We start from the raw sequence: 27,919 nt of genomic DNA, 5'->3' as shown, positions 1-27,919 counted from the left end.
CTTGTTAACATTAATTAATGCACTGTAATACATTAACAACAGCTATACCGTTAAACAAAAAAGACTTTTTTTTTTTCTCTTATTTCTTGACTTTGACATTTAAAGTTACTTACTTTATTAAGTGTATACATTTGTCATTTTTATGCCAGTGCCAAAGACAAATTTATATTCTGCGGCACATCGAATGGATAATAAAGCGTTGAGTAAATAAAGTAAGCTCCATATGAAGGGGACTTGAAAATGCACTGCGTTATACTGAAGGAATTTTGTTATTTGCTTTGCTGAGATGAATTTGCTGACTTATCACTTCCTAATCCGTCTTGTCTATCTCTCTCCATCTGTCCCCCTGTTTACTGTTTTTTATCGTCTCTCTTTTGTTCTCCCACCATCCATTCATCCTCCATGGTTAATTGCCTTAAAAGTTGCACGTTCCCTTCTCCGAGGTCACTGAAGTGGGTCCAGACTCCTTCATCAGGCAAACGCTGGCATTTAATTAAGTTGGGGGTCTACATGCGAGACCCGTTCCATCACTGGATCAGATGGGCATTAGTAATTAATAATCTGACAGGAATGTAACGGGCTGGCCGGATTGGACTTGTCTGTGGGTTGAGGAATGGCTGTTGATGAGGCTTCCCCTCCTCTCATAGACTGTTCCCTTCTTATCTCTGTTTAATTATGCTATTATCAGTCAGATGTAGTTCCATCTGTCCTTTCCTAATTCCATCTCCACTTTGGACTGTTTTGCAGCTGGGATTTAGAAATAGAGCAGGCAAATTGCTTCACTAAATTATGGAGCCATTGGAAAATGGCTTGCTAATTTGTGGAAAAGTTTACTTGAACTTCTCTTTTAGTCCTCTTGCAGCTGTTTGAACCTCCCTTAATGGTTATGGATAGTGTTGAATGGGATATTCATGAACTCGGATGTGCAGTTTTAATCAGAGTTAATGGGATTTTGCTGGCGGACATGGCAGCCGTTCGAACTTGCACAGACAGCCGGGAAAGATGGGCCTGAGACAGTCCTAGAAACAGATTCATTCAAACTGATGCAGTTAAGTCGTTCTAGACTAGAGGCATACATAACATAAATAAATATTTTAGAAGGTAATTTCAGTTAATGTTATGAACTAGTGTGAATTTTGTCAACCATTTTTAATGAAGTCTTAGTCTTATAAATTAGTCAAATATACTTTTTAGTTATCATATTTAGTCAACCTTGTCCTGTTGTTGTTTAGGCAAGTTTGAGTCGACTAAATGTCTGTGCATTTTAGTCTAGTTTTAGCCATTTCAGGTATTGCACTTTCACAAGTAGGCACAAACTAATAGAATGTGAATCACACACATCATCTGTGTACTGATTTATTGTAGGCTATTTAATATATAAAAGTTAGATACACACTCTTTCTGTAGACCTAGATTATAAAAACTGAAAAACAAACAAAAACATATTATAACAGAAATTCTTAATAGTAATTCCAATAATTCCAAATTGCAATAATGTTCTGGTTAAGTAAGTACATTTATTCAGCAAACACAATCACAAACTATATAGTCAAGAGCTTGCGACAACAAACATCTCACATGGAGATTGCTAAACTTCAGCTTAGTAAAGAGCAACTAGTGCGCATGGTTGCCAGATTGCAAAATTAAGCAAAACACAGAACAGAAAGTGTATAATTTTGGCAGAGAAGCTCTGATTTTGGGGATTTGAACTCTTTTGACATTTGGCAACCCGCACATAAAAGCTCACGTAGTAGAGGCATAGTAAGTAGTCCACAATCGTGTATATATATATGTATGTATATATCGTATAGTTTTATTTTTTTTTAATACGTTTTAGTCTCATATTTTATTGTCAATGATATTGCATGTTAATATAGTCACAATTATCATTCATTGACGTTGTTGTTGTCTCGTCATCGCCTAGTTTTGGTCATGGGGAAAAAAGCTTGTCAACAAACATTTTTCATTATAATTTTCATTAGTGAAATTATGATGATTATGAATAATGTTTTGAATAATATTTTGTGTGTAAGTCTTTATACAAATAAATCAGAAAAATAAATAAGTTGTTTAAAAATTATTTAACAAAACATAAAATGTTTTTTCATGTTTATACACTACAGCATGATTTTTTAAAAATAAATTATTAATAGCTAATAGAATTAACATTGTTACAAATAAATGCAATTCGTCAAAGAATAATGACAAAAAATGAATTGAAATTGAACTTTTTAAAATGAATGAATCACAACGTCCACAAAAGTATTAAGAAGCACAAGTGTTTTCAGTGTTAATAATAATTAGAAATGTTATTTGGGCACCAAATCAGTATATTAGAATGATTTCTGATGGATCATGTGCCAACTGGAATATATTATGTTTATATAATTAAATAAAAAAAAATTAAAATTAGAGCTGTCAAACGATTAATCGCGATTAATCGCATAAAAAATAAACGTGAGTTAGCCTAAATAAATAAATAAAAATATTTTGTACATAACATATTTTTCTTAAATATATGCATTCATTTGTGTGTATTTATATATACGTAATTAAACAGAGTACACATACATTATATTAGGCTAACTCGAACTTTTATTTTGTATGCGATTAATCACAATTAATTGATTGACAGCCCTAATTAAAATTTCAAATAAAATTTTCAGTATTTTTCTGTTTTGATTAAATGCAGCTTTCAAAAACAGTTTTACTGACTCCAATCCTTTAAACAATAGTGTATTTTTATGTCATTAATCTAATAGTGCTGAGAAAACAATATGCTGAGTAATAAATATTCAATTATTTAAATGATGATAGATGATGAATAATTCAATAATAAAAGTACATTTTAATTATTTAGAAATATTTTAATTATAATTTATTTTCTTTTGTGTATATATCATGTTGTTTCTCACAGTATAAATGATTCTGTACAGGCATGAAAATATCCAGCTGCCTTTATATTTAGAAAAGAGTTTTTTTGCAAGCTAATCATCACATTTGGGCATCCTTGCCATCAAAAAGTTTTAACAAATCCTTGGATTAATCAACCATTCTATCTCTATTCTAAACCCGTTCGCTTGTGTTTACAAAGTGCACTGCCAGCAAGTGCACTAATAAACTGTTTATCTCTAGCTGCATAGCACATATAGTGGAACAACTATTTAAAGTGTCAAAAAGCGAAATTTGGGTGTTTGCTGTAATGTATGACAGAATAAACACTGAAATACTGGATGTGTCAGTAAAAAACTGCTCTTATGCTCTCTCAGGTTTTGCTAATGGACTACCTGGATGTCAAAAACACCCGAAGCGCTGCAGAGCCTTCCGCCCAGCTGTCCTACGCCAGCACCGGTGGAGACTTCGGAGCATTTTTCGCCAAGAAGAAACCTTTGCGACCCAAGCAGTCTTTATTCAAGTAAGTTTGCTTATGCAGGGTGATTCAACAGTTGAACTGGATTAGGAAGGGTTACAGCAGGCAAGGACCACATGAATAGGCCATGTTAAGTGCCTCATGGGAAACCATTTTCTCCTTAGGTTTACAATCCACATTAGATTTCAGGTTAACTGAAAATGAAAACCCTTGACCTGCTTTCCTACATTGATTTTTGACAATTTCTTTTTGCAGGTTTGAGTCTTCTTCCCATGCTATTAGCATGAGCGCATACCTGCGGGAGCAACGGCGGGAACTCTACAGCAAAAGCGGGGAGCTGCAAGGTGAGCAAGGGGACGGGGGACGGGGGGAAGCTTTATGGAGGGGCCGGCAGGTGCAGTGTGAATAGGACCCGAGGAGTGAATAGGGCGATGATGGAGAGGAAGCCCTGAAGTCATCAGGGTGAAGACTCACTTAGCTATGTATCATTCACCTGTTAGAGCTTCTTCTTTTGTTCAGCGTCTCTGTGCGGCACACACACACACGTACACACACACACACACGCCCTGCTGGAGTGAGACAGACATGCCAGAAAGCGTCTCTTTCTCTCTCCTCTTCTCTCACTCTTCAAAATGACCTTGCAGTTTCAATCAGTGGTGCTTGACAGTTGTGTGTCCCTTCTTGTTTTTCTTTTCCCTTTTTTTTTCTCAAGCAATCCCTGTGAGACACACACTCTGTGAAATGATCGAGAGGGAGCACAAGGTGTTAAGAAAAGAGAAGTGAAGGACACATAGAGGGAGAGGGGTGAGAGGCAGATGCTTCTCACACCATTCAGAAGTACAGACAGGTTTTTTTCATGACAAAAAGTTTCATAGTCTTTCATTTCAAGCTCAAAGTTTAAAAAAGGGGAAAAAAACATGAAATACTGTATATATATATATATATATATATAAATTTTAGTGCTGTCAAATTGATTAATCACGATTAATTGCATCAAAAAAGTTTGTTTTATATATACTATTATATATTATTGTATATATTATATATATTTATATATATTATTAGTTAATTTATATATTTAAATTGATTTAAAAATAATAATAATAATAATAAAAAAAAAAATATATATATATATATATATATATATCTTCAAAATGTCTTCAAAATATATAAATATATTTTATTACATTTTTATAAATTATTTAATTTTATTATTTTGCAGTTTGTGTTTTGCAGTTTCATTTTTTGTCTATATTTTGTCTATATATTTACATATATATATCAATTTTAATGCTGTCAAATTGATTAATCACGATTAATTGCATCAAAAAAAGTTTGTGTGTTTGTGTGTACTTTGTATATTTAAATGTATATATAATTTCTGAGTAAGTATTAATTAATTTATATATTTAAATTGATTTTTAAATAATTTATATTATATAAAAATATAAATATCAATTACAAATAATTCTAATATATATATATGTATGATTAATCGATCTTACAGCACTAATTTCTATATAATTTATTTATATATAAATGCATATATATTTATATATAAATATATAAATAGTATTATAAATATGTGTGTGTGTACTGTGTATATGTAAATGTATATAAAAATTTCTGAGTAATTATATACACAGTATACACATACATTATGTAAACACAAACTTTTCTTTCTCTCTCTCTCTCTCTCTCTATACATATATATATATATATATATATATATATATATATATAATTTATTTGTTTTTTATATTGCTATTTATTAATTTACTTTATTTTCTCCATTATTGTGAAAAGAGAACATTTACATTTATTTACTTTTTTAATTTATTTTAAAATGAATTAAGTATTTATTCATCCATTTATTCATTTATTTATAGTTTCAATATTTTTTATCCATGGATAAATTATCCATGGTTCATAGCACTCAGGTTTGAAACAAGGGTGAGTACTTTTGGGTGAACTATCCCCTTAAAGGTTTCGCTTAGGTATTCCATATTCTTGGTGTGTCACAACTGAGTTTTCTGAGTTTTCTCTGTGTCACAGCTGTTCAAGTACGATTTCAATTGATAGCGAACCGCCAATCACAGCCGACCCACCAGGCTCAAAAACAGGAAGATTAACGTGAAGATTAACATTAGATAAGGAAGTAAATGGGCTTCTAAGACTCTCATGGTGTTCCTTCAAATGCTTTAGAAGTGAGAAAAGAGAATATTTGATTGGTTGAGCACTTCGCACCACCAAATAGGAGATGAGATTTCCACTGTTCATTTGTGCTCTCACAATACAGGCGCAGTGTCTGTCGCCTGAAAAGACGAGAGGAGATTGAAGGGATGAAATAATTTAACAGACGGAATAAGTCGAGGGAGAGAGGAGAGAGTTGAAAGTCATTGTTTCATTACGTGGGCAAAGGGGCCATTCATGGATTTCTTAGGGAATAAATTAGAAAAATGACAATATGTATTGAAGCCGACACAGGAATGTTCCGTATTTTAATTAAGTTTGCAACTGCACAGACATTTGAGCCTGAAGCATTAAGGCTGGTATATAGTCCGACCTAACTGAATGATTGTAAAAAACAGTTAAAAGTCATTAAATAATTCATAAATAAGCAGATACTGCCTTTTACCTTGTACATAATGTCACATATACACAGGCATTTTATATAATATCCAATTTTTTGACACAGTCCAGTCACTATGCAAGGCTGAACAGTACAGATGTTTAAAAACTAGGGTCACAAGTTCATGAGGACTTGATCTATTGAGATAGCAAAGACATAAAATGCTAAAATTCCTCAAAGTCCTGTAAATAAAACAGTACTTCACCAGCCTTGGAGCAAAACGGCTTTGTCAGAGTTGCGTGAAACTGCAATTACGCGCGAGTGCGATGTCATGTGGAACATCTCTGAGCGAATGTGTTTGTAGCAGTCATTATAAAACCGCATTCAGAACCTCTGTAGCTTAATTACAGCTTTCTCTCCTCCAGCACGACTCCTACAGATCAATTAATCCTCAACTTCCTTCTGAAGAGTTCATTACTGCTTCAGTGCTCTCCTCTTTCTTTCTCTCTGGGCTTTTGCATATTTTTCAGACAGGTGTAGTGGAGAATAACAGGAAGAGTAGGAGGAATGGGATTGCTCATGTTGCAGGCTGAATTTGAACTTGCAGCACTCAAGCTCACATGGAATCTTTCACAACCTACTCTTCATTTTTTGACGTATAGTGGAAAATAAAAGAAAATTATAGGTAAAGTAAGAAGTGAATTGGATCAAAGCATGTTGTAGGCTGAAAGCGAACTTATATGTGCAGCACTCATATGTGCACCAAGGCTCAAATGACCTCTTTCTCTCCCCATTCTGCATTTTTGCATTACTTTTTAGATGGGTATAGTGGAGACTAAGTGGAAAATAATGGGGAAAAGTGAGCAGAAGTGGAACTTGAGCATGTTGCAGGCTGAACCTTGCAAAACCTTGGTATTTGTACTTAGGCTCAAACAGACTCTTTCTTTTTTTTATACTTTGCTATAATATTTTAGGTGGATATAGTAGAGAATCAGTGGAAAATTATAGAAAAAGTGAGCAGAATTGAGACTATAGCATGTTGCAGACTGAACTCGAACTTGCAGCAGTTCTATGTGAATCAAGTCTCATACAACCTTGCACAATCTCTCAATTTTGGGAGGCTTTTGCACAAATTTTTTGGTATAGTGGAGAATGAGAGGAAAATGAAAATGAGGGAGTGTGTGATGGGAACATGTTGCAGGCTGAACTTGAATCTGCATTTCTTGCATTTGCACCAAGGCTCAAACAACCTCTTTATTCCACCGCTCTTTTAATTTATTTGAGCTTTTGCCTATTTTACTTTTAGATTTAATGGATATTAATAGGGAAATTAAACAAAAAATGAGGGAGAATGTGATCAGAGCATGTTGCAGGCTGAACTTGAACTTGCATTTCTTGCATTTGCACCAAGGCTCATATACCCTCTTTATTTTCTCACTCTTCATTTTTGGACCATGAACAAGTTTTAAGACAAGTACAGTGGATATTATAATGAGATTATAAAAAGTGAGCAAGGATGGGATTGGAGCATGTTGCAGGGTTAACACGAACTTTAATTTCTTGTATGTGCACCAAGGCTCAAACAACATATTCATCCTCCCACATTCTTCATTTTACAGGCTTTTCAATGACTTTGCAGACAGGTATAGTGGAGAATGCGAGGAAAATTCAAAGGAAAATTATAAAGTATGTGACTGGAACATGTTGCAGGCTGAACTTGAGCTTACATTTCTTGCATTTGCACCAAGGCTCATATGACGTCTTTCTTTTCTCACTCTTTTCATTTTTTGGGCCATATGACATTTAGACAAGTTTTGAGATATAAGTTTTTAGACAAGTTCAGTGGATATTATAATAAGTGGAAAATTATAAAAAGTGAGCAAGGATGGGATTGGAGCATGTTGCAGGTTTATCTTGAACTTTAATTTCTTGAATGTGCACCAAGGCTCAAACAAAGTCTCTCTCCTCCCACACTCTTCATTTTTCAGGCTTTTGCATACCTTTGCAGACAGGTATAGTGGAGAATGAGAGAATCATGCAATCTTATAATGGAATCAGAGCACGTTGCAAGCAGAATTCAAACTTGCATTTCTCATATTCGCACCAAGGCTTAGTGTGCAACCCCACAAAGTATCTGGGCACCTAACCACCACACCTGAGAATCTGTGATTGACAATATTAGATATTGTTTTGTTTTATATAGGATAAGTCCACTATGTCCCCTGTATATTCCTACGTAAGTCCTTTGGCCGATTCCTCGCATGTCTCTTCAATCCCACAAACCTACAAACTGAAAGAAGCAGAGATAGAAGAAGAAAGAACCAGAAAAGCTCATTGCGTGTTGGCCAGGGATTATCACAAAGCAGGGAGATTCTTCTTTTTCTCCGAACACACGTATACAAATTGAGTTTTCTCCTCTAGGCTTACAGCGAGAGGATAAAGGGAAGGTCTTGTTTATGCATGATGCTGGTGTTCCCCAGAGAGAGAGAAAGAGAGTGAGAGAGGTGGATCACGGTGAGTGGCGGGGTTGTGGGCGGAGGAGAGTTGTTGTCTGTCGCTCTGATTTGTGAAGCACAATAGGGGTAGGAGAGGTGCAAATGGAAAAATCCCTCACCAGTGGAGTGAGGAGGTGTATATGGGGGTGTGTGTGAAAGTGTGTGTGCGCGAGCGTACAAGCTCTGTCAGATTTCTCTACACCAATGAAAGTTGTTGTGTTTGTGGATGGTGTCAGACTCTGTTTTTAGTAGAGTTTCCATCAAAAACTCTCTAGCTTTACAGCCACTTCCAGATAACTGGCTCTCAAAAAAGCTAGTTTCTATGAGACCTTTCAAACTTTTCAAAGTCAAAGTGCTGATTTAAGTTTCACACATCCTAACGGAGGCTAAATTCGGGATCAGCACTGATACAAATAGGTGTTTCATAAAAATCTCTGCACCTTGCAGAAACTTTTTCTGAGTTGTTCGATGTCCAAGGTTAGCAAATCTCATTTTAAAGAAGGATTTAATTTCTAATTTCATCTTTTCAATGAGTTCAAGAGTAACAAGGTTCTTTTTCATTAAACACATCAATAGCTGACTTGAGCTGACTTTCAAGTTGTTTTCAAACTTTAATCTGAAAAGAGATTTCACTTTAATATGCAGATATTGGATTTTGCAACATATGAAGAAGGGGAAAATTATGAATATGTCTTTTTTCTTTCTTAGATGCACAACAAAATTAGTTTCTTATTATTTTTTGTCCCTGTAACAACTTTTGCTTCTTTTTAGCATTTCCACTTCACAACCAATATTTTGGCATCCGGTTATTTGACGTCACATGACTTCTCATATAGCTCATAATACACATAAATAAACATGTTCTGTAACTAATATGTGGAAGGATTGTTGTATTACTAAATGTGACACGCAGATGCAATGGACAGATGCTTCAGCATTTGTAAAATAAATAGTTAAATAAATAAATATATAAATAATGATAATCTCTCTAGTTATTATCGTTCGTGTGCCAAGTGATGATTTCAGACCAGACATAGCCGATTTGTCAAGTGACAATGACATAAAATTGGATGTGAGTTTTTAGTAAGTCAAAGTAGCCCGGTTTAAAGTGTTTTTGCAGTACTTTTTTGCTTGCGTCATGATCTCTGCCAGATATTGGTGGCCTTGACCTTTCAGTTTCTTTCTTCTGTTCTTTTTTTATTTCATTCGTTCTTTCATGCTCTTTCTCTTTCCTCTTGACCTTTTATTTTTGTAGATGTTGATTAGGCCCCATATCCTCTGTATTCAGCACTGGCATTTCTTAGCATCTGTTTTAGAGCACCAAAGACAGTATGCAATCAGGCATTCCTACTGAGAGCCGGCGAGCGAGAGAGAAAAGATGAGAGAGACAGACAGACGCTACAGGGAGCATTGTTAGGTGTGATTGTTGAAGAGGGACTTCACTGTTTGACACACAATCAAAGCATGTTTGATGGACACCGACGAGAGGAAGAGGAAGGACAAGAAAAGGTCACAAGTTTGTTTGCAGAATACAAAATCTAGATGAAACGCACCTGAAAATACTTCAAGAGACAATGAGATTGATTGTTGTTATGGTTTTTGTTTTAGACATGCTTATAAGGATATTTTACCTCAGTTTCACTCACTTTTCTTTCTTGGAACACATAAGTAGAGCTTCTGAATAATAGTAATGCTGCTCTTTTTCGCATAATGAAAGTGGGTGAGGACCAGGGCTGTCAAGTTCCAAAAAAGTGAAAAAGCACCATGAAGTATCATTCCAACTCCTTTTAAGACATTTAATAGCTTTGTGTGATGAACATACTGAAATTTAAGTCATTATTGACTGACGTTTATTATATAAAAATGAGCAGCTTGGACATTGTTATTAATGACTCGTTTGTGTTTTAATGGAAGAAAGAAATTCAATCAGGATTCAAAAGACATGAGAGTGCGTAACTGACTCATATTTTATATTTTTTGCAGAGCTGTTCCTTTAAGAAAAGTCTGAACATCACACAAAGAAATAAGCAGCATTGGCTTGAGGAAATGGCATTGTTACTGTATGTCACAGACTGTTAGGATTGTGCCTGATCTTCTGTTTGTGTTCATGTGTGTGTGTGTGTGTGTGTGTGTGTGTGTGTGTGTATGCTGAGCCTGATGATCTGTGTGCTAAATGAGGCCTGATGGAACCCAGAGACTCTGAAGATATGACACTCCAGGCGCCGCATGAGGGCGAAGCTCTTTAAATAGCTCTTTAAGCGAGATGGCTTTATGTGCCCGTGTGTGTACGAAAATTGATAAAATATCATCTGTCGTGTGTATGTTTTTGTGGCTGCAACCATGATCATTTCTTAAACACCTGATTTATCTTAATGACTTAAGAACCAATAGATCTGGCTGGAGTCTTTATAGCCACAGAAGCTGAAACCTCACGGATCTACCTGCATCCGAGGAAGAGAGGTGGTGGGAACAAGCGATAGAGAAATGAGCAATTAAATTACTCCTTAATGCTGTTGTGGTTTTTCTTTTGTTCTTTCATTTTATTTGCTCCCTTGGCTCCTCATCCGGCACTCCAAATTGAATCCAAACAAATAAGAGCGGGCGCTTATGCCGGACCACCAGCTGTGGAGCGTCAGCAGCACACTGCAATACACTCTTCATGCCAATCAGTGTCCAGTGCTAGTGTGTGTGCTAGAGTGCTGTTTGAGCCATTAGGACATCCTCAACTTATCTTGTTCTGTAGCTGGAGAGATTTTTGGTTTTGATTCACTAATTTACCATGTTATCTTCTCTAAAGTCTGTCTGTCTATCTATCTGTCTGTTTGTCTATCTATCTATTTATCTATCTATCTTTGTTGTTCTCTGTCTGTCTGTCATGCTCTGTCTGTCTTTCTGCCTGTCTGTCAGACAGAGACAGAAATACAACTCTGTCAGTCGTTTTGTTTGTCTGTCTGTCGTCCTATGTTTGTCTCTAATTCTGTCTATTTGCCTATCTGTCGTTCTGTCTCTGTTTGTTGTGCTGTCTATCATTCTCTCTGTCTGTCTGCCGTTCCATTTGTCGGTCATTTCATGTGTCTATCATCCTTTGTTTGTCTCTTGTTCTGTCTGTTGTTCTTTGTCTTTCTCTCTGTCTGTCATTCTGTCTGTCATTTTATGTCTGGCTGTCTGTCTGTCATCCTATATTTGTCTCTCGTTCTCCGTCTTTCTGTCTGTCTCTCTGTCTGTCTGTCTGTCTGTCTGTTGTTGTTCTTTCTGTCTGTCCTTTTGTCTCTCTGTTGTCCTGTGACATTGTTCTATGTCTGTCTGTCAGTCTGTCCTTTTATGTCTGTGTCTGTCTGCCGTTCTGTCTCAGTCATTCTGTGTCTGTCTGTTGTCCTAGTTTGTATGTCGTCTCTCTGTCTGTCTGTCATTCTATTTATATGTCTCTGTTGTTCTATCTGTCTGTCATCCTATGTTTGTCTGTTGTTCTGTCTCATCTGCCTGTCTGTCTGTCTCTGTCTGCCTGTTGTTCTGTGTGTCTGTCTGTCATTCTATATCTGTCTGTCTCTCTGTCTGTCATTCTGTATGTATCTGTCTCTCTGTCTGTTGTCCTATGTCTGTCTGTCTGTCAGTCATTCTATGCGTCCGTCACTCTAATTCTATCTGTCTGCCATCCTTTTTGTCTGTCGTTCTTTGTCTCGTCTGTCTGTCTGTCTCTGTCTGTCATTCTATGTCTGTCTGTGTGCCTGTTGTTTTATCTTTCTGTCTGTCAGTATTCAAGACAGAAAGTACTTCTTTTTTACTCTTCAGTCAAACAGTGACTGTTTAATACTAATAATTTCGCTTTTTAAGTAACATCTTGCCGTAAAGATGTTTAGATATTAAGGATACAAAGTTGTAATTTATAAGATGTATAATATTGCAGTATTCAGTTTGTCTGAGGTCATATCATCCAATCTGGCAAGCAGAGCTCAGACTGGAAAACCACCCATCTTTAGATGCACGGTCAGTTTCGTATGCTTCTGCTGGCTTTGAGTCACAGATCATAAAGTCAAATACTGAAATTCACTCACGACCAAATCCCGTCACATTCGCAGAGCGGAGCAGCAGTCAGCTGGCGTGCGGTCTAGTCGGATGCTTCATGTTCAATCTGTTTCCCAGTAATTTTATAGCAGAAGCTGATTAGGGTTGAAACAGCATTACGGCCCGTGATTGTGTTGTCTTAGGGGGGGCCGGCTGTGATGAGTGGAGTCCTGAGGTGGATCTCATCACGGACACATTATTGAATTACTGCAGTGGTGAGATGAGATTGGCCCGTGATTGGCTGAAATGGACTTGGAGGGTAATAACATATCAGTGGTGCTATGGGTATTGACAGGGAGACAGTTTCTTGCTGTTGCTTGAAGTCGAACTTAGATTTATAAGGAAGTAAGTAAATAGTACTTTTTGTAATATCTAGGTTGTGCTGTTTGAATCAATGTTTGAAGATTTTGAACAAGCTAAAGAGAGCGCCAATAAAACTTTTTATTTGCATTTTTGAAGTTCCCTTGTTTTAAGGGTGGATTGTTGTAGCTGTTATCAGACGGAGGGCAGACACATAATTACAGACTTTGTCTGAGTGAGCGTGTGTGTCTGTGTTTCACAACCTGTGCTAATTTTAATCAACGAGCCCGCCATCACCGTGGCTGTCACAGGCTTGTTTACCTTTCATTTGGGAGCTGCGTGATTGAAGGAGAAGTGGTCGGGGGGAGAGAGACGGAGGGAGGTGGAGAGGGAAAAAGGTGAAGGAGAGGACAGAGAACAAGGGTGGTGATGATGATGATGGTGATGATGATGATGTCGTCTAGATAAGTGGAACAGCCTTTTAAACACAATCACAATCACTGACTCTCTGATTCTAAATCAGAGGAGCTTGAGAGGGCAGCAGAGACCCATGTTCCTGTCTTCCAGTTACAATGAGACTCAACAGAGGTGGCCTTTGGGGGAAAGAGAGACAGAGAGAGTGATTGACAGACAACACATGCAGAAATGGCTAAACCTGGGGTTAATGGAATCCTGGGTTATTTTGTTGCATATTTAACACTGTTTACATTTTATCCTGGGTTAGTTATCTGGCTATTTCAGGCTTTAGGTTTAACACTGTACACCCCAGTTCTTTTTTTAATCCTTATTTATTTCAGTTGAATTGATACTTGTAATAGAAAAGAAAGCAACAAGTATATGGAAAGAGAGCTAGACAGGTGAAATAAGAGGGTGTATGCTATTATAGGCATGAGTGTCTGATTGGAAGTGGAGGGGTTGACTTTATTTTCTCTTTCGTAATGGAGTCAATGAAGCAGTAGTGATGGCTGGGTAATCAGGGCTGTTAGACAGAGGCCAGATATACCATTATTTTTAGGGAGAAGCAGATCATGGTCAATCTAATCAACAACTTGGCTTTACTACCTTCATTGCCTTGCATTTTTGACCTTGTGAGACATCCGATGGTGCTAAAGTAGTTTCAGTGTGCGTAGATAAAAGCAAGGATGTAAATTAATATTCAGGACTGGCTGGACTAAATGTGTGCAATTTGCATATAATTCAGAATGAATTTAAAGCTGCATCTCCTGATTGAGCACCATATCTTAAGTTGTCTTGAGCATGTGGACTGATCACTAGGCCATGGATCCTGACAACAAGCAGGTTGTTTTTCTCTAGGTGCAAGGAGTCAGAGCTTATCAAAAATTAATGTATAAAAGCATCTTATCCGAAGCGAGGAGAATTGCCCACCATGCCACAATTAATAATTTATCCAACTCTATTTTCACAATTATGTATTCATTCATTAATTTGTTTAATTGTCATCTTGGTGCATTGTCAACACACTAGGCTAGTGGTGTCGGCTCTCTCCTGGCCAGAAATATTGGAATATTGTCCCCTCAAATGAGTTTTAATAATAGAGGAGCCTCATCAGAAGCCAATCAGACATGAAGACATGGCAGAGGAATTATAACCAGGCCGACTGGGAAGTCATGAATTATTGAAAATTGGCCTGTTCTTTTTCAAGTTGGAGGTTTCTGCCTGACAGCACTGATTGGCCACACACGCACACACCTGTCGATCTTCATTCTGTTTTGTTAGGAGAAACCTGGCAGCTGGTATGGGTTTGTGCTGTGTAGTCTGTCTGTCTGTGGCAGCTCAACTGATAACTAACCCATCGAGACCAACCCAGAACACTGTGCAAACAGAGAACGGGGCTGTGCCATGTGTTTATGTGTATTTTAAAGATGTGTTTATGTTGTGGGAAGGCCTCACTTGATTAAAAAGTAATTGGACACTTAAGCCAAACTTAAAAGTGTATTATTGTCATTGCGTTACTTAAAATATCAAAGCACTTTACTATTATTTGAAATGAAGCCAGCACAAGCACACTTCTCAAGAAATGCACTGGGTTTTGTTATTATTTATTTAATGATTAATTATTTATTTTTTAAACGACAAGAGTTAAATAATAATAATAACAAAAATAGTATTTCTAAAATTATTATTATTGTTTTTGTTGTTGTTATCATAATAAAATACTAAGTTTGACAATAAAGTTTCCACATCCAACATGCTTTTTAAATAATAATAGTAATGATAATAATAATAATAATAATAATACATTTTAAAACAAATAATTAATAAAACAATATATGCCCTGTCTATAATAATAATAATAATAATAATTAATAATAATAATAATAATGAAAATATGAATGATAATAATGATAATAACAACAAATAATAATAATAATAATAATCTTTATTATTACTATTATTGTTATTATTATTGTTGTTGTTGTCATAATAAAATACTAGGTTTAACAATAAGTATTTATTTAAAAAATTTAGCAACATGAATCCAATAGTAATCAAACAGTGTATCTATTTATATCTATAATAATAATAATAATAATAATACTGTTGATAAATTCTAAAACAAATAATTTGTAAGACAGTATATGCAGTCAATAACAATAATAATAATAATAAAATATATCAGTTAATTCTAAACAAAAAATAATAAAATCATAAAACAGTACATGCACTGTCTATAATAATAATAATAATAATAATAATAATTATTATTATTATTATTATTAATATTATTATTATTATTATAGACAGTGCATGTATTGTTTTATGATTATTGTTGTTGTTGTTGTTGTTGTTATAATAAAATACTATGTTTGACAATAGTTTCCACATCCAACAACATGAATCCAATAGTAATCAAACAGTGCATCTATTTAATAATAATAATAATAATAATAATAATAATAATAATAATCAGTTCAAAAACTTTTTTTTTAATAATAATAATAATAATAATTATTATTATTATTATTATTATTATTATTATTATAGTTGTTGTTTTAGACAATAGATATTATCTATACAAACAATATGTACAAAATTAAAATGATTATTTTAAAACAATATATGCACTGTTTAAAATTATAATAAAAAAAAGTTATTCAACAGCAACTATAACATTTTCTTATTGCTGTTGTTCTTATGTTATTTAAAAAAAATAAATAAAAATGTATACACTGTTTAAAATTACATTTGTGATTCACAATAAAAGTTATGACACATCTAAGGAACTGAATTGTAGCATAATTTGTCTGCAGATGCCACTTGGTTTGATATTTTGCATTGAATTCTGTGGCATTCATACGTTCCTTAGTTTGCCTCAAGAGTCCAAATACTTTGAAGCCACTGTATATTTGTCCTTGAATGTTTTCGTAAGAGTATGAGTGTTATTGCTGTGTTGCACGTTAACTGGTCTGCCACAGTACTGTGTCATACTGCAGTGGGATTGATTTTGTTGTTGATGTCCTCAGCAGGCACACATAGTAGCTGGATCAGAGTTGACAGTTTGGTTTACACAACCAGTGTGCCTCCAATATTGACATTCACTGTAAATGAGTGATCACCAATCTGTTGCTGATGTTTCTGCTGTCACACACATATTCTACAGCAGACTTTTCAGCCTGATTGCATGACCTCACACATTGACATGCATTTATTTCTTTCTCTCTCTCTCTCACACACACACACACACACACACACACACATACGAATTGAGCCACTGGGACGGCTTGTATTAGCGAAGGCACTACACGTTTCTCGGCTGTAGATCCGGGCAGGGACGGAGTACATCTCAGATCAAACCATTTCTAATCAAACCCACGAAAGTGTAGCTAATGCAATTTCACTAAGTCACTGGCTGGCTTGATTACATGGGGGCTGACATAAGTGGGAGGTGTGTGTGCATGCGCAGTCACACACTTTTCACTCATCAAGACTGACTTGCACAATACGTGCACTTTCTTGTAAGTCGCTTTGGTTAGCATCTGCCAAGAATAGAAATGTAAATTTGATGTAAAGGCACATACGCACCCTCACTCCAATCCTAGATTAGCGGGGGCCAGGCTATAACACACTTGCACGATCATATGCACACATAGATTATCAAAGGAAACACGCTTCAGCATAATAATAAACCGCCAACAGATGTCGAGGCACATAATAATAAACTGGACCGGCTAACTTGTCGCCATTTGTTCCGTTTTTGACTGGTAAAATGTTGAAATAACTTGTTAAAATGTTGCGAATGATTGTTTAGGTTTCACATAGCAGATGTTGGCCTGTTGCTTTTCCAGTCAAAGTCTGTTGTGCTGGCAACATTTTAATGGACCTTCATTAATATGTACTGGAAGGAACTGAATAATGATTTGAGTCAAGCCAGACTGGCAACGGATGACATTTTCTCCTCTGTTTTTGCCATTGAATGTAACTACACAATCTGGATGCATAACTCTTTGACCTGCTGGCTATCAGATCTTTTGTTTATGTGTTTTTAATTAGTGGTCAACTGTTTGGGGTTTTTAAATGGCTCATACTGATGTCTAGAGGGCAATTCAATGATGGCAAATGAACGACACACAACTTGCACAAATTAAATGACCACTTGTTTTACACAATATTTACTCAGATCTAATAAAAAAATATTTAAAAACACTAAGTACTGGACATTATGGAAGCCCCTGTCTGCCACTGAATAAAATATATTAAAAGAAAGCTAATTGCAACTTTTTATCTACCAATTCTGACTTTTTTTTTTTTTTTTGCAATTGCGAGTTTACATCTCGCAATTCTTTTTTTTTTTTCAGAATTGCATGATACAAACATGGAATTCTTTTTCCTCAGAACTGTGAGATATAAACTCACAATTGCAAGTCAGAATTGCGAAATGTAAACTGATATAAACTTGCAGTTGCAAGTTCTAAAGTCAAAATTGCAAGATATAAAATCAGAATTGAGTTTATAACTTGAGTTTGAGTTTATATCTTGAAATACTGACTTTATAACTCACAACTGTGAGTTTACAGAATATCAAGCATTTCTGAGAAAAGCATTTCTCATATCAAGCATTTCTGAGAAAAAATGCGATTTAATGCGACAATTGCGAGTTAAGTCAGAATTGTGAGATATAAATTTGGGATTGCAAGAAAAAAGTCAAAAATTGTGAGCTACAAACTCGCATTTGTTTTTATTTCACATTTTTGACTCGCATTTGCATAAAAAGTTTATATCACAATTGTGAGAAAAAAGTCAGAATTGTGAGTTTTTATCTTGCATTTCTCACTTTATAACTTCCAGTTGTGAGAAAAAAAGTTTATATCTCACAATTTATTTCACATTTTTGACTTCATAACATTTTTGACTTTTGAAAAAAGTTTATATCAAAATCGTGAAAAAAAAGTCTGAATTGTGAGTTTTATCTCGCCTTTCTGACTTTATAACTCACAATTGCGAGAAAAAAACGTTATATTAAACTTTATAAACTCGTATTTGTAAGAAAAAAAGTCAGAATTATGAGATATAAACTTGTTTGTGAGAAAAAAAAGTATTGTGAATTTTTATCTTGCGTTTCTGAATTTAGAACTTGCATTTGTGGGGAAAAAAGTCTGAAAAAAGAATTGTGAGGTATAAACTCAGGATTACAAGAAAAAAGTCTGAAGTGTGAGATACAAACTCGTTTTTGTGGGGGGAAAAAAAAGTCAAAATTGCAGTTTTTTATCAGTTGTTTCTGACTTTATAACTTCCAATTGTGAAAAAAGAAGTTTGTATCTCACAATTCTCAGAAAAAAAAAAAATTAACAAGATGTAAACTTGCAATTGCAAGAAAAAAGTCAGAATTGAGAGATAAAAACTTGCAATTTCCTTTTGTAATTTTTATTCAGTGGCAAAAACGGGCTTTCATAGAGCATTTTTTTTTTCAGTTGATGCAGTCTTTTAATTATTAGCATATTTTTAAATATATTTTGATGAAATATAATTTTCTTTAATTTATTATTATTATTAATACTACTGCTACTAATACATTTCTTATTAGTTTCTTATTTTCTCTATTATTTAATAATAATAATAGATATTATTATTATTATTATTATTATTATTATTATTATTATTATTATATACCACTACTACTACTAATAATAATAATAATCACTATTAATAATATTACAATTCATTTCTATTTGTTTTTCATTAATACTGTTTAGTTTAATAAAATAATAATAATAATAATAATAAAAAAAATATAATTATTATTACAAATGTTTTCAGATGTTTAATGTTTTTAAATTAAAATAAGAGCTGGAAATTTTACAGCTATATTGTTAATTTTGACAACTATAAACTGGTGAAAAACTATGGCATATGCTGCAAAACAATTTGTTCATATTTTAAAAATGATTAATTCCCACTATTCTCACTATTTTCAGGTAATTTCTACCTATTTCCCCTCTTAAATGGTTGAATGCATGCATTTTATCATACAACTGTTGTTCTAACACTTCTCTCCTCTCCCTCACCATGTTTTTCCTCTCCTCCAGTTGCTTGTGTAGGTCAGAGTCAGCGTATGCGGTGGCAGCTGTGTTTTCTTGTTTTGCTGTTGTAATTGAGTCTTAATCGAATTAGCGGGAGAGCGATTGGATATATTGAGACTAAAAGAGAAACAGGAAGCCAAGGAAGACAAAGATGAGTTCCCTTTCCAGAGCAACAACTTTGAAAAACAGCCAGCGCTCCAACCAGAAAGCTTTTAGAGCGGATAAAGAATCCTCTTGTCTTTTTAATGAGAAAAAGCGGTAGAAATGAAATAAGAGAGAGCGAGTGCTTTTCATCAGAACAAGCTCCGTGAAAAATCTCGGGAAGGTGGAAATGACAAGAACGGCAGCGGGAGGTGCGTTCGAATGCCGGACAGGTGCGCTGCAGGGTTTTTAGTGCAGTGAAAGGTGAACCCATTTCTCATTTGAAGCACGTCCTGTCTCGCAAAACAATGAACACAGGATGACTCGGCTTCCAGCTTTGCGATTAAACCCGTACCAGTGGGTCTGAGATCACAGTGTTGGAGACAAATCATACAAGCACAATCTTTTGCTTCACTTGTAATTCCACGGCAGTCCAAATCCATCACACGTGTGCTTCATGTGCGTCTTTATATTTGTGTTCCCGGACCTGGATTCATTTCCCATCCCCTGGGTGAGAAATCTCATGTAACAACTGACTGATAAAAGCAATTAAAGTGTGTGTGTGTGATGTGCGCATAAGTGTCTCAGATGTGTGTGTGTTTGCTGCATGGTGTTTGTCAGGATAGCAGTGCCCAGGCTTAGTGCTACGTAGTTACAGCAGACTCTCCAGTGGCAATCTCAAAGGGCTGTGAAATTTTAATGAATAACATTGTCACAGTGCGAGAGAGATGCCAGTGGGCCGCCGCGGTGGCACTTCTATTCACCGACCCATGAGGCCACACACACCTTCTGTCCACCCGGGAATGTTCTTATTGATGGCAGACTTGATTCTCTTGCTGTCAATTATATTGATTACTTGTGGATGAGTGGAGCTAATAAGGATTGGAGCTCACTTCATTTTTTGGGCCCTACCTCATCATGAGAGAGTTACACAGCCATGATTTTCTTATTAACCCTGTTAGCGCAGGACTACGCACAGACACAGAGGGGCAAATGGGAGGGAGACGAGGGGGAGTCCTGTATCTCTCTATCTGGCTTGTGGTGATTTGACAAAATTACTTTTTTGATGGTCGACCACAGTGTTTAGTTATTTGCTTTGCGTCATTTTTTTTTCTGTTCGTTTTTACTTATTTGTTTTGCTTTGCTTTTGCTTTGTGCTTTGTTTTTGTTTTTAGTTTTTGTTCTTGGTAGTTTTATTTATTGTTTTGTGCTTTTATTTGACTTTTTGGCTTTTCTCCTTTTTGTTTTTGCTTTGTGCTTTGATTTAGCTTTTTATTTTGCTTTTAGATATTTTTATTTAGTGCCTTGTTTTTTTGTTTCATTTTTGTTCCTGGTGTTTTTGTTCCTTGGTTTGCTTTTTTGTTATTGTTTTGTGCTTTGCTTTTGCTTTTTGTTTTGTTTTTAGTTTTTTTTTCCTTTTTGTTTTGTGCTTTTTTATCTGTTTAGTTTAAGTTTTAGTTTCGTTTTTTTTTGTTTGCTTTTTTGTTATTGCTCTGTGGATAGCACTTGCTTTTTTCCTTTTTGTTTTGTGCTTACTTTTGCTTTTTGTTTTGTTTTTAGATTTTTTTTTTGTTTTGTGCTTCTTTTTTTTGTTTAGTTTTTGTTCTTATTTGTTATTGTTTTGTGCTTTGCTTTTTGGCCTTTTTTCATTTTTGGTTTGTGTGGGTTTTTTTTTTTTCTTTTTTGTGCTTTGCTTTTACTTTTTTTCCCTCTCTTTTTTTGCTTAGTTTAGTTTTTGTTCTGTGTGTGTGTGTGTATGTTTTTATTTGCGCTTTTGTTATTGTTTTGTAGATTGATTTTTGCATTTTGTTTTGTTTTTTAGATTTAGATGTTTTGTGCTTTGTTTTTTGTTTATTTTTTGTTTTTTTTTTATTATTGTTTTGTGCTATGCTTTTGCTTTTAGGCTTTTCATCTTTTTTGGTTTGTGATTTATTTTTGGTTTAGCTTAGTTTGTTTCTTTTTTTGTGCTTTTCTTTTACTTTTTGGCTTTTTTTGTTCAGTTTTTGTTCTTTGTGTGTGTGTGTGTGTTTTTCTTTTGTTTATTTGCCTTTTTATTTTGTTTTATTTTGTGCTTTGTTTTTAGTTTAGGTTTTGTTTTGTTTTGTTTTTCTGGCTTTTTTCCCCCCTTTTTAATTTGTGCTTTATTTTTAGTTTAGTTTAGTTTTGTTATTTTTTGTGCTTTGCTTTTACTTTGTGGCTTTTTTGTTTGTTTGTTTTGTACTTTGTTTTTTGGCTTTGTCTAGTTTTTGCTTTGTTTTGCTTTGCTTTGTGCCATTTGGTAGTCCAATATTTTTTGTGTAATGACCACTATACTGTATTGTATCTTCATTCATTTGTGCTGTTTTACTTTTCTGTTTTATATGCTGTACAGACTCCTTTGTCCATTGTGATGCATTTCACTTTAAGCAACAGTTTCAACTTTAATAAAGTTTAATTTCTAAAAATGTTTCTTAAAACACCTGCGTTCTGTTCTATTCTGTCGCATTACGTGGCGGAATGCCAGAGCGGATCTAATGTTTTGAAGAAAATCTGTTAAATCGTTTCTTCCTGTGTCTCCCTATCCAGGTGGAGCTGATGATAACCTGATCGAAGGGGGAGAGACTAAGTTCCTGTGTAAACCAGGAGCTAGAAACATTACGGTCATCTTTCAGCCATTGCTTAGGTAGGTCCTATTCACTAATGCACACGTCAGCCGAACATGCTTTATAAAGCTGCATTTCAGCAAGCTGTTTAAACTCTCCCCTGCTTCATCTGTCTCTTCGGCCATAGCATGTGAACGTTTTTTTTTTTTGTTCTCTTCCTTTCATATTTTTCATGGCCAGCGGCCATTACTGCGTCACTGCCATTGATTTTGATTTGTTCTGACGGTATCAATTGGAGCGTTCCGTTTAGGACCACTCCGCATTCAATTTTCCTTTCAATCTCCTAATCTATTGGATCATCGGTCCAGCCCACTAATGCCCTGTCATATTACCGCTCTAATACAGAGACATATCCCAAGCATGGTCGTCCTGCCCACAACGTGACTGGACTTCCCGATACTCCTATTGCTCGCAATTACATCCGAGCCGCGGTGCATCGATTTTCTGTTTTTTCTGTATTTATTTATTTATTTTCCCAGAGATGGTCACTGTCACTGTCAGATAGCTCGATGTTATTTTGTCCCGGATTTTGTCCGCTTTCAAAGGAATTAGCTCTGAACTTCATCGTTAATCTGAGCACGAAAGTGTCTAATTTGTCAGTTTTGTCATAACGGTACCAACTCGCTGCTTGTTGTCTTTTCAGCTCGACTGCTTCTCAGGTCTGTCCTCATTATGTTATGTATCAATCTACTCAATAGTGATGAACTTATGTTGAGTTTACCAAACTTTCCTCACAACAAGTGCATAATATTCCCATTTATTCTACTGCAAACTTAAATTTTAGGATATAAAAGCATCAACCCTGTTGCTAACAGCCATTTTGGGAAAATGCATCTTTTGGCCTGCTGTGATTCTGGCTCGATTTCGAACATTGCAGATATTTTACAGTACACCCGCTATGAAGGGGAGGCACCTGCTGCACGCTGATGTATTCTAGCCGTGTTCATTAATCTAAATGAGTTGCTCTCAGTGTTCATGTGAGCAGTGCGACAGCAGCAGGGGATGGGCAGAGGGTGTGTCAGACAGCTGTCCGTCTGAGATGAATGGCAGGCGGATCATCGCTCCGACAGTATGGACAGCTCATCTGGTCCCTGCTGGGGTGACGGACCGAACAAATGAATGCATGAATAAGCGAGTGACTGCTCTCTGCCTTTTTGCCTGCCGCCACATAATGGCTGCTATCAGTCATAGTCCTCTGCGAGGAGCCCGATGTGTGGCCGCACGTCCTTGGCTGCGTTCAGGGTGCTTAATGGTTTGCTGCACTGATACACGTTCAAACCTATGTGGACTGTAATTTCTGGAGAAGGATTTCCTTGTAGCCGTCTTTGCGTTTGGGAATGTAGTTCCAGACAGTGACTAATGTGACTAATCATTTATTGTCAGAATCATATTTTTTAGCTTTGATTTATTTTAGTCTAAAAGTTATTTCATTATTTCATTTCAGCGAAGTTTCGTTAAGTTTACTGTAACTAAATTAACATGTTTGGTTGATGGCATTTAGCATTTTGCTTTACGATATGCAAAATGAGGGCTACAACAAGAAAACAGACTAGAACCTTTTATGAACCTTTTATGCTCTTTGAAAAGTGTAAACATAATACATATTTTGCATTTTGTTTTATTTATTTTTTTTCATCATCATAATTTCTTCAGTAGTATTTAGGACAGGGTTATTATTAAGTGAAACTGAAACTAAAATTAAAACCATTAAAAAAGTTACTTGAAATAAAATAGATGTAAACTAAAATAAAATAAATTGCCAAGGCAGCATTTCTCATTTATACACTTATACACTACACTATAAAATTACTAAAACTTTAACTATAATGAAAATGTAAAACAAAATATAGAAAATTAAAAAATAAACTTTAAAGTATAAAAATAGTTTAATATGTTATATATTTGATTATACTATCTCTATCTATCTATCTATCTATCTATATATATATATATATATATATATATTATAAATACTGCTGAAGAAATCATAATAATACACATAATCAAATAATAATAATAATAATAATTATTATTATTATTATTATTTATATAATTGCATATACATTTTATAAAATAAATGTTATATATAATTTATAAAATATATAATATATTCATATAATATATACAATTTTATATACACACATCTTGTTTACACATTTTGTTATATATTTTATTATTTATAGAAACTAAAATAAAACACTTATTATAACATGCATTTGTGTGTAATACATACTGCTGAAGAAATAATAATATTAAAATAATAGTAATAATAAAAAACATATAATAATAATAATAATAATAAATATATAATTTTTATATAAGTTTACAAAATAAATGTTTTATATATTTATATATACACAAATACACACACAGTTCTCTCACTACATATACACACACACACGCACATGTATGTCATTTTTGTTACATATTTTATTATTTATAAAATCCATAACGTATAATTTATTTATATTATTAATACTGCTGAAGAAATAATTTTCACGTGATTTCTTCAGTATTTAAAAGATCAAACTTTAAATGACTTTTTAAAAAACATGTATGAATATTATAAATATATATTAGAAACATTAAACATATATACATTTATAGCATATATGTAGGATATTTTTATACAGTTTTGTCATAAATATTTAATTAAAAGTGTTTAATGAATACTTTAATAATGAATAATTTTTGGTGCATATTTGTTATTTCTGGTAGTCATAAACAACTTAGTTTTTTTCTGTCAATGTGGCAGTGTCAGCACACAGAGAAATATGTCAAATCGAAAAAAATATCATATAAATGAAACATTTACAGCGTACAAGTTGCTTAATTTTGTCAGAAAGTACAATGGCGTTTGAATGCACATCAATGGATTTTTTTTTCCACCTGAGTGCTGTAGTTACAGGGGCTAACTGGACCATGCTAACCAGCCAAACCTTGACCCCTTTATTAAACCCCACGCTCGATCGATCAAACGGTACCTGTGCGGACTGATGCAGGAGTTTGTTTTATCAGTGACCGAGAAGAACCTAAACTTACGGCGAGATCGATACAGGCTCTTAATGTTACTGCCAATCAATTCACCATGCAATTTGTGATCAATAGCCTCTGTGGAAGAGGCTGACATTGAAGATCTCAGAGGTGTGGACTTGATGCTTTTTTGATTGATGCTGGGCAGGAGCAGTCCGAGGAGATCGATAATCCCTTTGGGGAGCTTCACACATCTCCAGTCCCGCTCACTGTATGTTAATATATGGGCTCCGCTTGCACTGTACAGCGAAAGTGCGAAAACACTTTGCAGAGTATCAAATCTCTCCTGATAGATCAATGCGCTCGCTCCATAAAGAGCGCTTGTGTACGTGTTTGTGTGTGTTTGTGTACGTTTCTGTTGCTTTCAACTACTTGAATCACTTTGGAAGTTCTCGCAGTGTTTTATGTTAGTCTGTTCGCTGGTTGTTCTTTTGAGTGACTGGGTTGTGGGTTTTTATGTTTATGTGTGTGTTTGGCTTTGCATGTGAATTGGAGACATGCTCGCTACAGCGAGAGGGGAGACGGAGCAGGTAGGACGTAATTTAGTTTGACTTGTGGGGCCTCACACTGACATTTGAGTTGGTATTTAAACCCTCCTGCCCTGACTGAGGTTGGCATTTTGAAAAGGGGGCACTCTGTGGCTTGCCATAATCTCTCCCCCTTGTATGCATCCACGCTCTGAGGTGATTAGGCCTGGCAGGGCCTGGAGTCTGTGAGATCACACCCCGGCCAGAGAGCAGATGTTAGGGCCGACGGCCTCCCGGGCTGGGGTGGGCGGAAGGACTGAGAACGGTGTATCGGTAGTTGAGTTGAAAGTGACATTGGAAAAATTGAGAAAAACATTATTGTTAGTTTGATGTGTGTTTGTTTGTCAATGTAAAGTGGAATTTGAAACTGATTTTAATGTGACATTAATATTCATAAATATACAGTACATATCAGTCATTTAATATAGATTAAAAATAAACACTGCTGTTCAAAGGTCAAAATCTCTTATGCTTACTAAGGCAACAAATGCATTAAAAACAGTAACACTGTGTGTTTTTTTTTTATATATATATTGAAATGTAATTTTTAGCAGCCATTACTCCAGTTTCCAGTGTCACATGATGGTTTATATGTAATAATATGCTAATTTGGTGCTCAAGAAACATTTATTATAACTTTTAAAAACAGTTCTAATGCTTAATAATGTACTGATTTTTCAATAATAAGTTTAAAATAACAGTTTATTTGAAATAGAAATATTTTGTAATGATGTAACAGTTTTTACTGTGTGTGTGTGTATATATATATATTACTAAAATATATACATACACACACACACAATAAATTATAATAAATTACAAATTACAATAAATTATAAATTAAAATATATATAAAAATATATATATATATATATATATATGTGTGTGTGTGTGTGTGTGTGTGTATACATATATATATATATATATATATATATATATATATATATATATATATATATATATATGTGTGTGTGTGTGTGTATTTGTATTTGTATTTATATTTATATATATTATATTTATTATATTTTAATAATAACTACATATACCCTAAATGTTACAGTAAAGACTTTTACATCATTACAAAATATTTTTGTTCCAAATAAATTCTGTTATTTTTAACTTATTTTGGGGGGAAAAATCAGTCTCATTAAAATATGTTATTATTATTATTATTATTATTAAAATATCTATAAATATCTATTTTTATTTTTAAAATATATACAATTGAAATAATACATTTAATAATAACCATATATACCCAAAATGTGATAAAGACTTTTGATCATTACAAAGTATTTCTATTTCAAATAAATTATTTATAACTTATTTTTGAAAAAACAGTTTTACTAAAATATCAGTATCTGTATATTTTTCTCAAAATGTGACAGAAAAGATTTTAACATTACTACAAAATATTTCTATTTAAGGTAAATTGTTATTTTGAAGTAAAAAAAATAAAAAATATCTACATCTATATATTATTTAAATTATATACATACAATTTAAATATTAATAATTTTAATAACAACTATATATACCCAAAACGTGACAGTAAAGACTTTTACATCATTTCATAATATTTCTACTTCAAGTAATTTTTTATTTTGTTTTCATTTTTGAAGAAAAATCATTTTCAGTAAAATATCTACATCTATATATTAATATTTAAAATATTTACATATAATTTAAATACTAATAATTTAAAAAATAAATATATATACCCAAAAATCTTATTTTAAACTTATTTTTTAAATCAGTTTCTCCTAAATATCTATCTATCTATCTATCTATCTATCTATCTATCTATCTATATATATATATATATATATCCTTTACTTTTTATTGAGGAAAACTTTTGAGGACACATTTGCCCCCAAACTATATAACAGCGCTTGTCAATTTTCTAAAAAAAAAAATATGTCTGTATATCTGTTCTCTCTCCCTCTCTCTCTTTCTCACTTTTCTTTTCTTCTTTTGCGCTGTACTTCTCTCAGTTTTTGCTCTCAGTTTAACAGTTCCCATCAGTTTCACACTTAGATAGATACAATTGTAGGTAATTGTAAAACTCAATATTTTTTTTTTTCCCTTGTTGTAGCACTTTTATTTTAGTTTGACATCTCCCCCCCCCTCCACATCCCCTCTTTTTGATCTGTCTTGCTCTCTTTTACACAAGGTATCAATTTCTTCAGAGGGATGGGAGAAAGCAATTCTCCAGATCGCAGAGGAGGCTATTTGAGA

General features: G+C 34.2%; 1 protein-coding gene across 1 annotated transcript in view; it reads left to right on the top strand.

Moving 5' to 3' along the window:
* The window catches only part of exoc4 (exocyst complex component 4), a 143,264-nt gene that overhangs the window by 31,939 nt on the left and 83,406 nt on the right, over positions 1 to 27,919 (top strand). Inside the window, exons 8-10 of the mRNA XM_051107798.1 lie at positions 3,270 to 3,415; positions 3,626 to 3,714; positions 22,045 to 22,141. Of these exons, the coding sequence (XP_050963755.1) occupies positions 3,270 to 3,415; positions 3,626 to 3,714; positions 22,045 to 22,141 (332 nt within the window). The remainder of the gene's footprint in view (positions 1 to 3,269; positions 3,416 to 3,625; positions 3,715 to 22,044; positions 22,142 to 27,919) is intronic.

Source organism: Labeo rohita, chromosome 4 (genome assembly GCF_022985175.1).
Source record: "Labeo rohita strain BAU-BD-2019 chromosome 4, IGBB_LRoh.1.0, whole genome shotgun sequence".
Lineage (NCBI taxonomy): Eukaryota > Metazoa > Chordata > Actinopteri > Cypriniformes > Cyprinidae > Labeo > Labeo rohita.
Note: the sequence above shows the minus strand (reverse complement) of the source record. Positions and strands in the feature narration are given on the sequence as shown.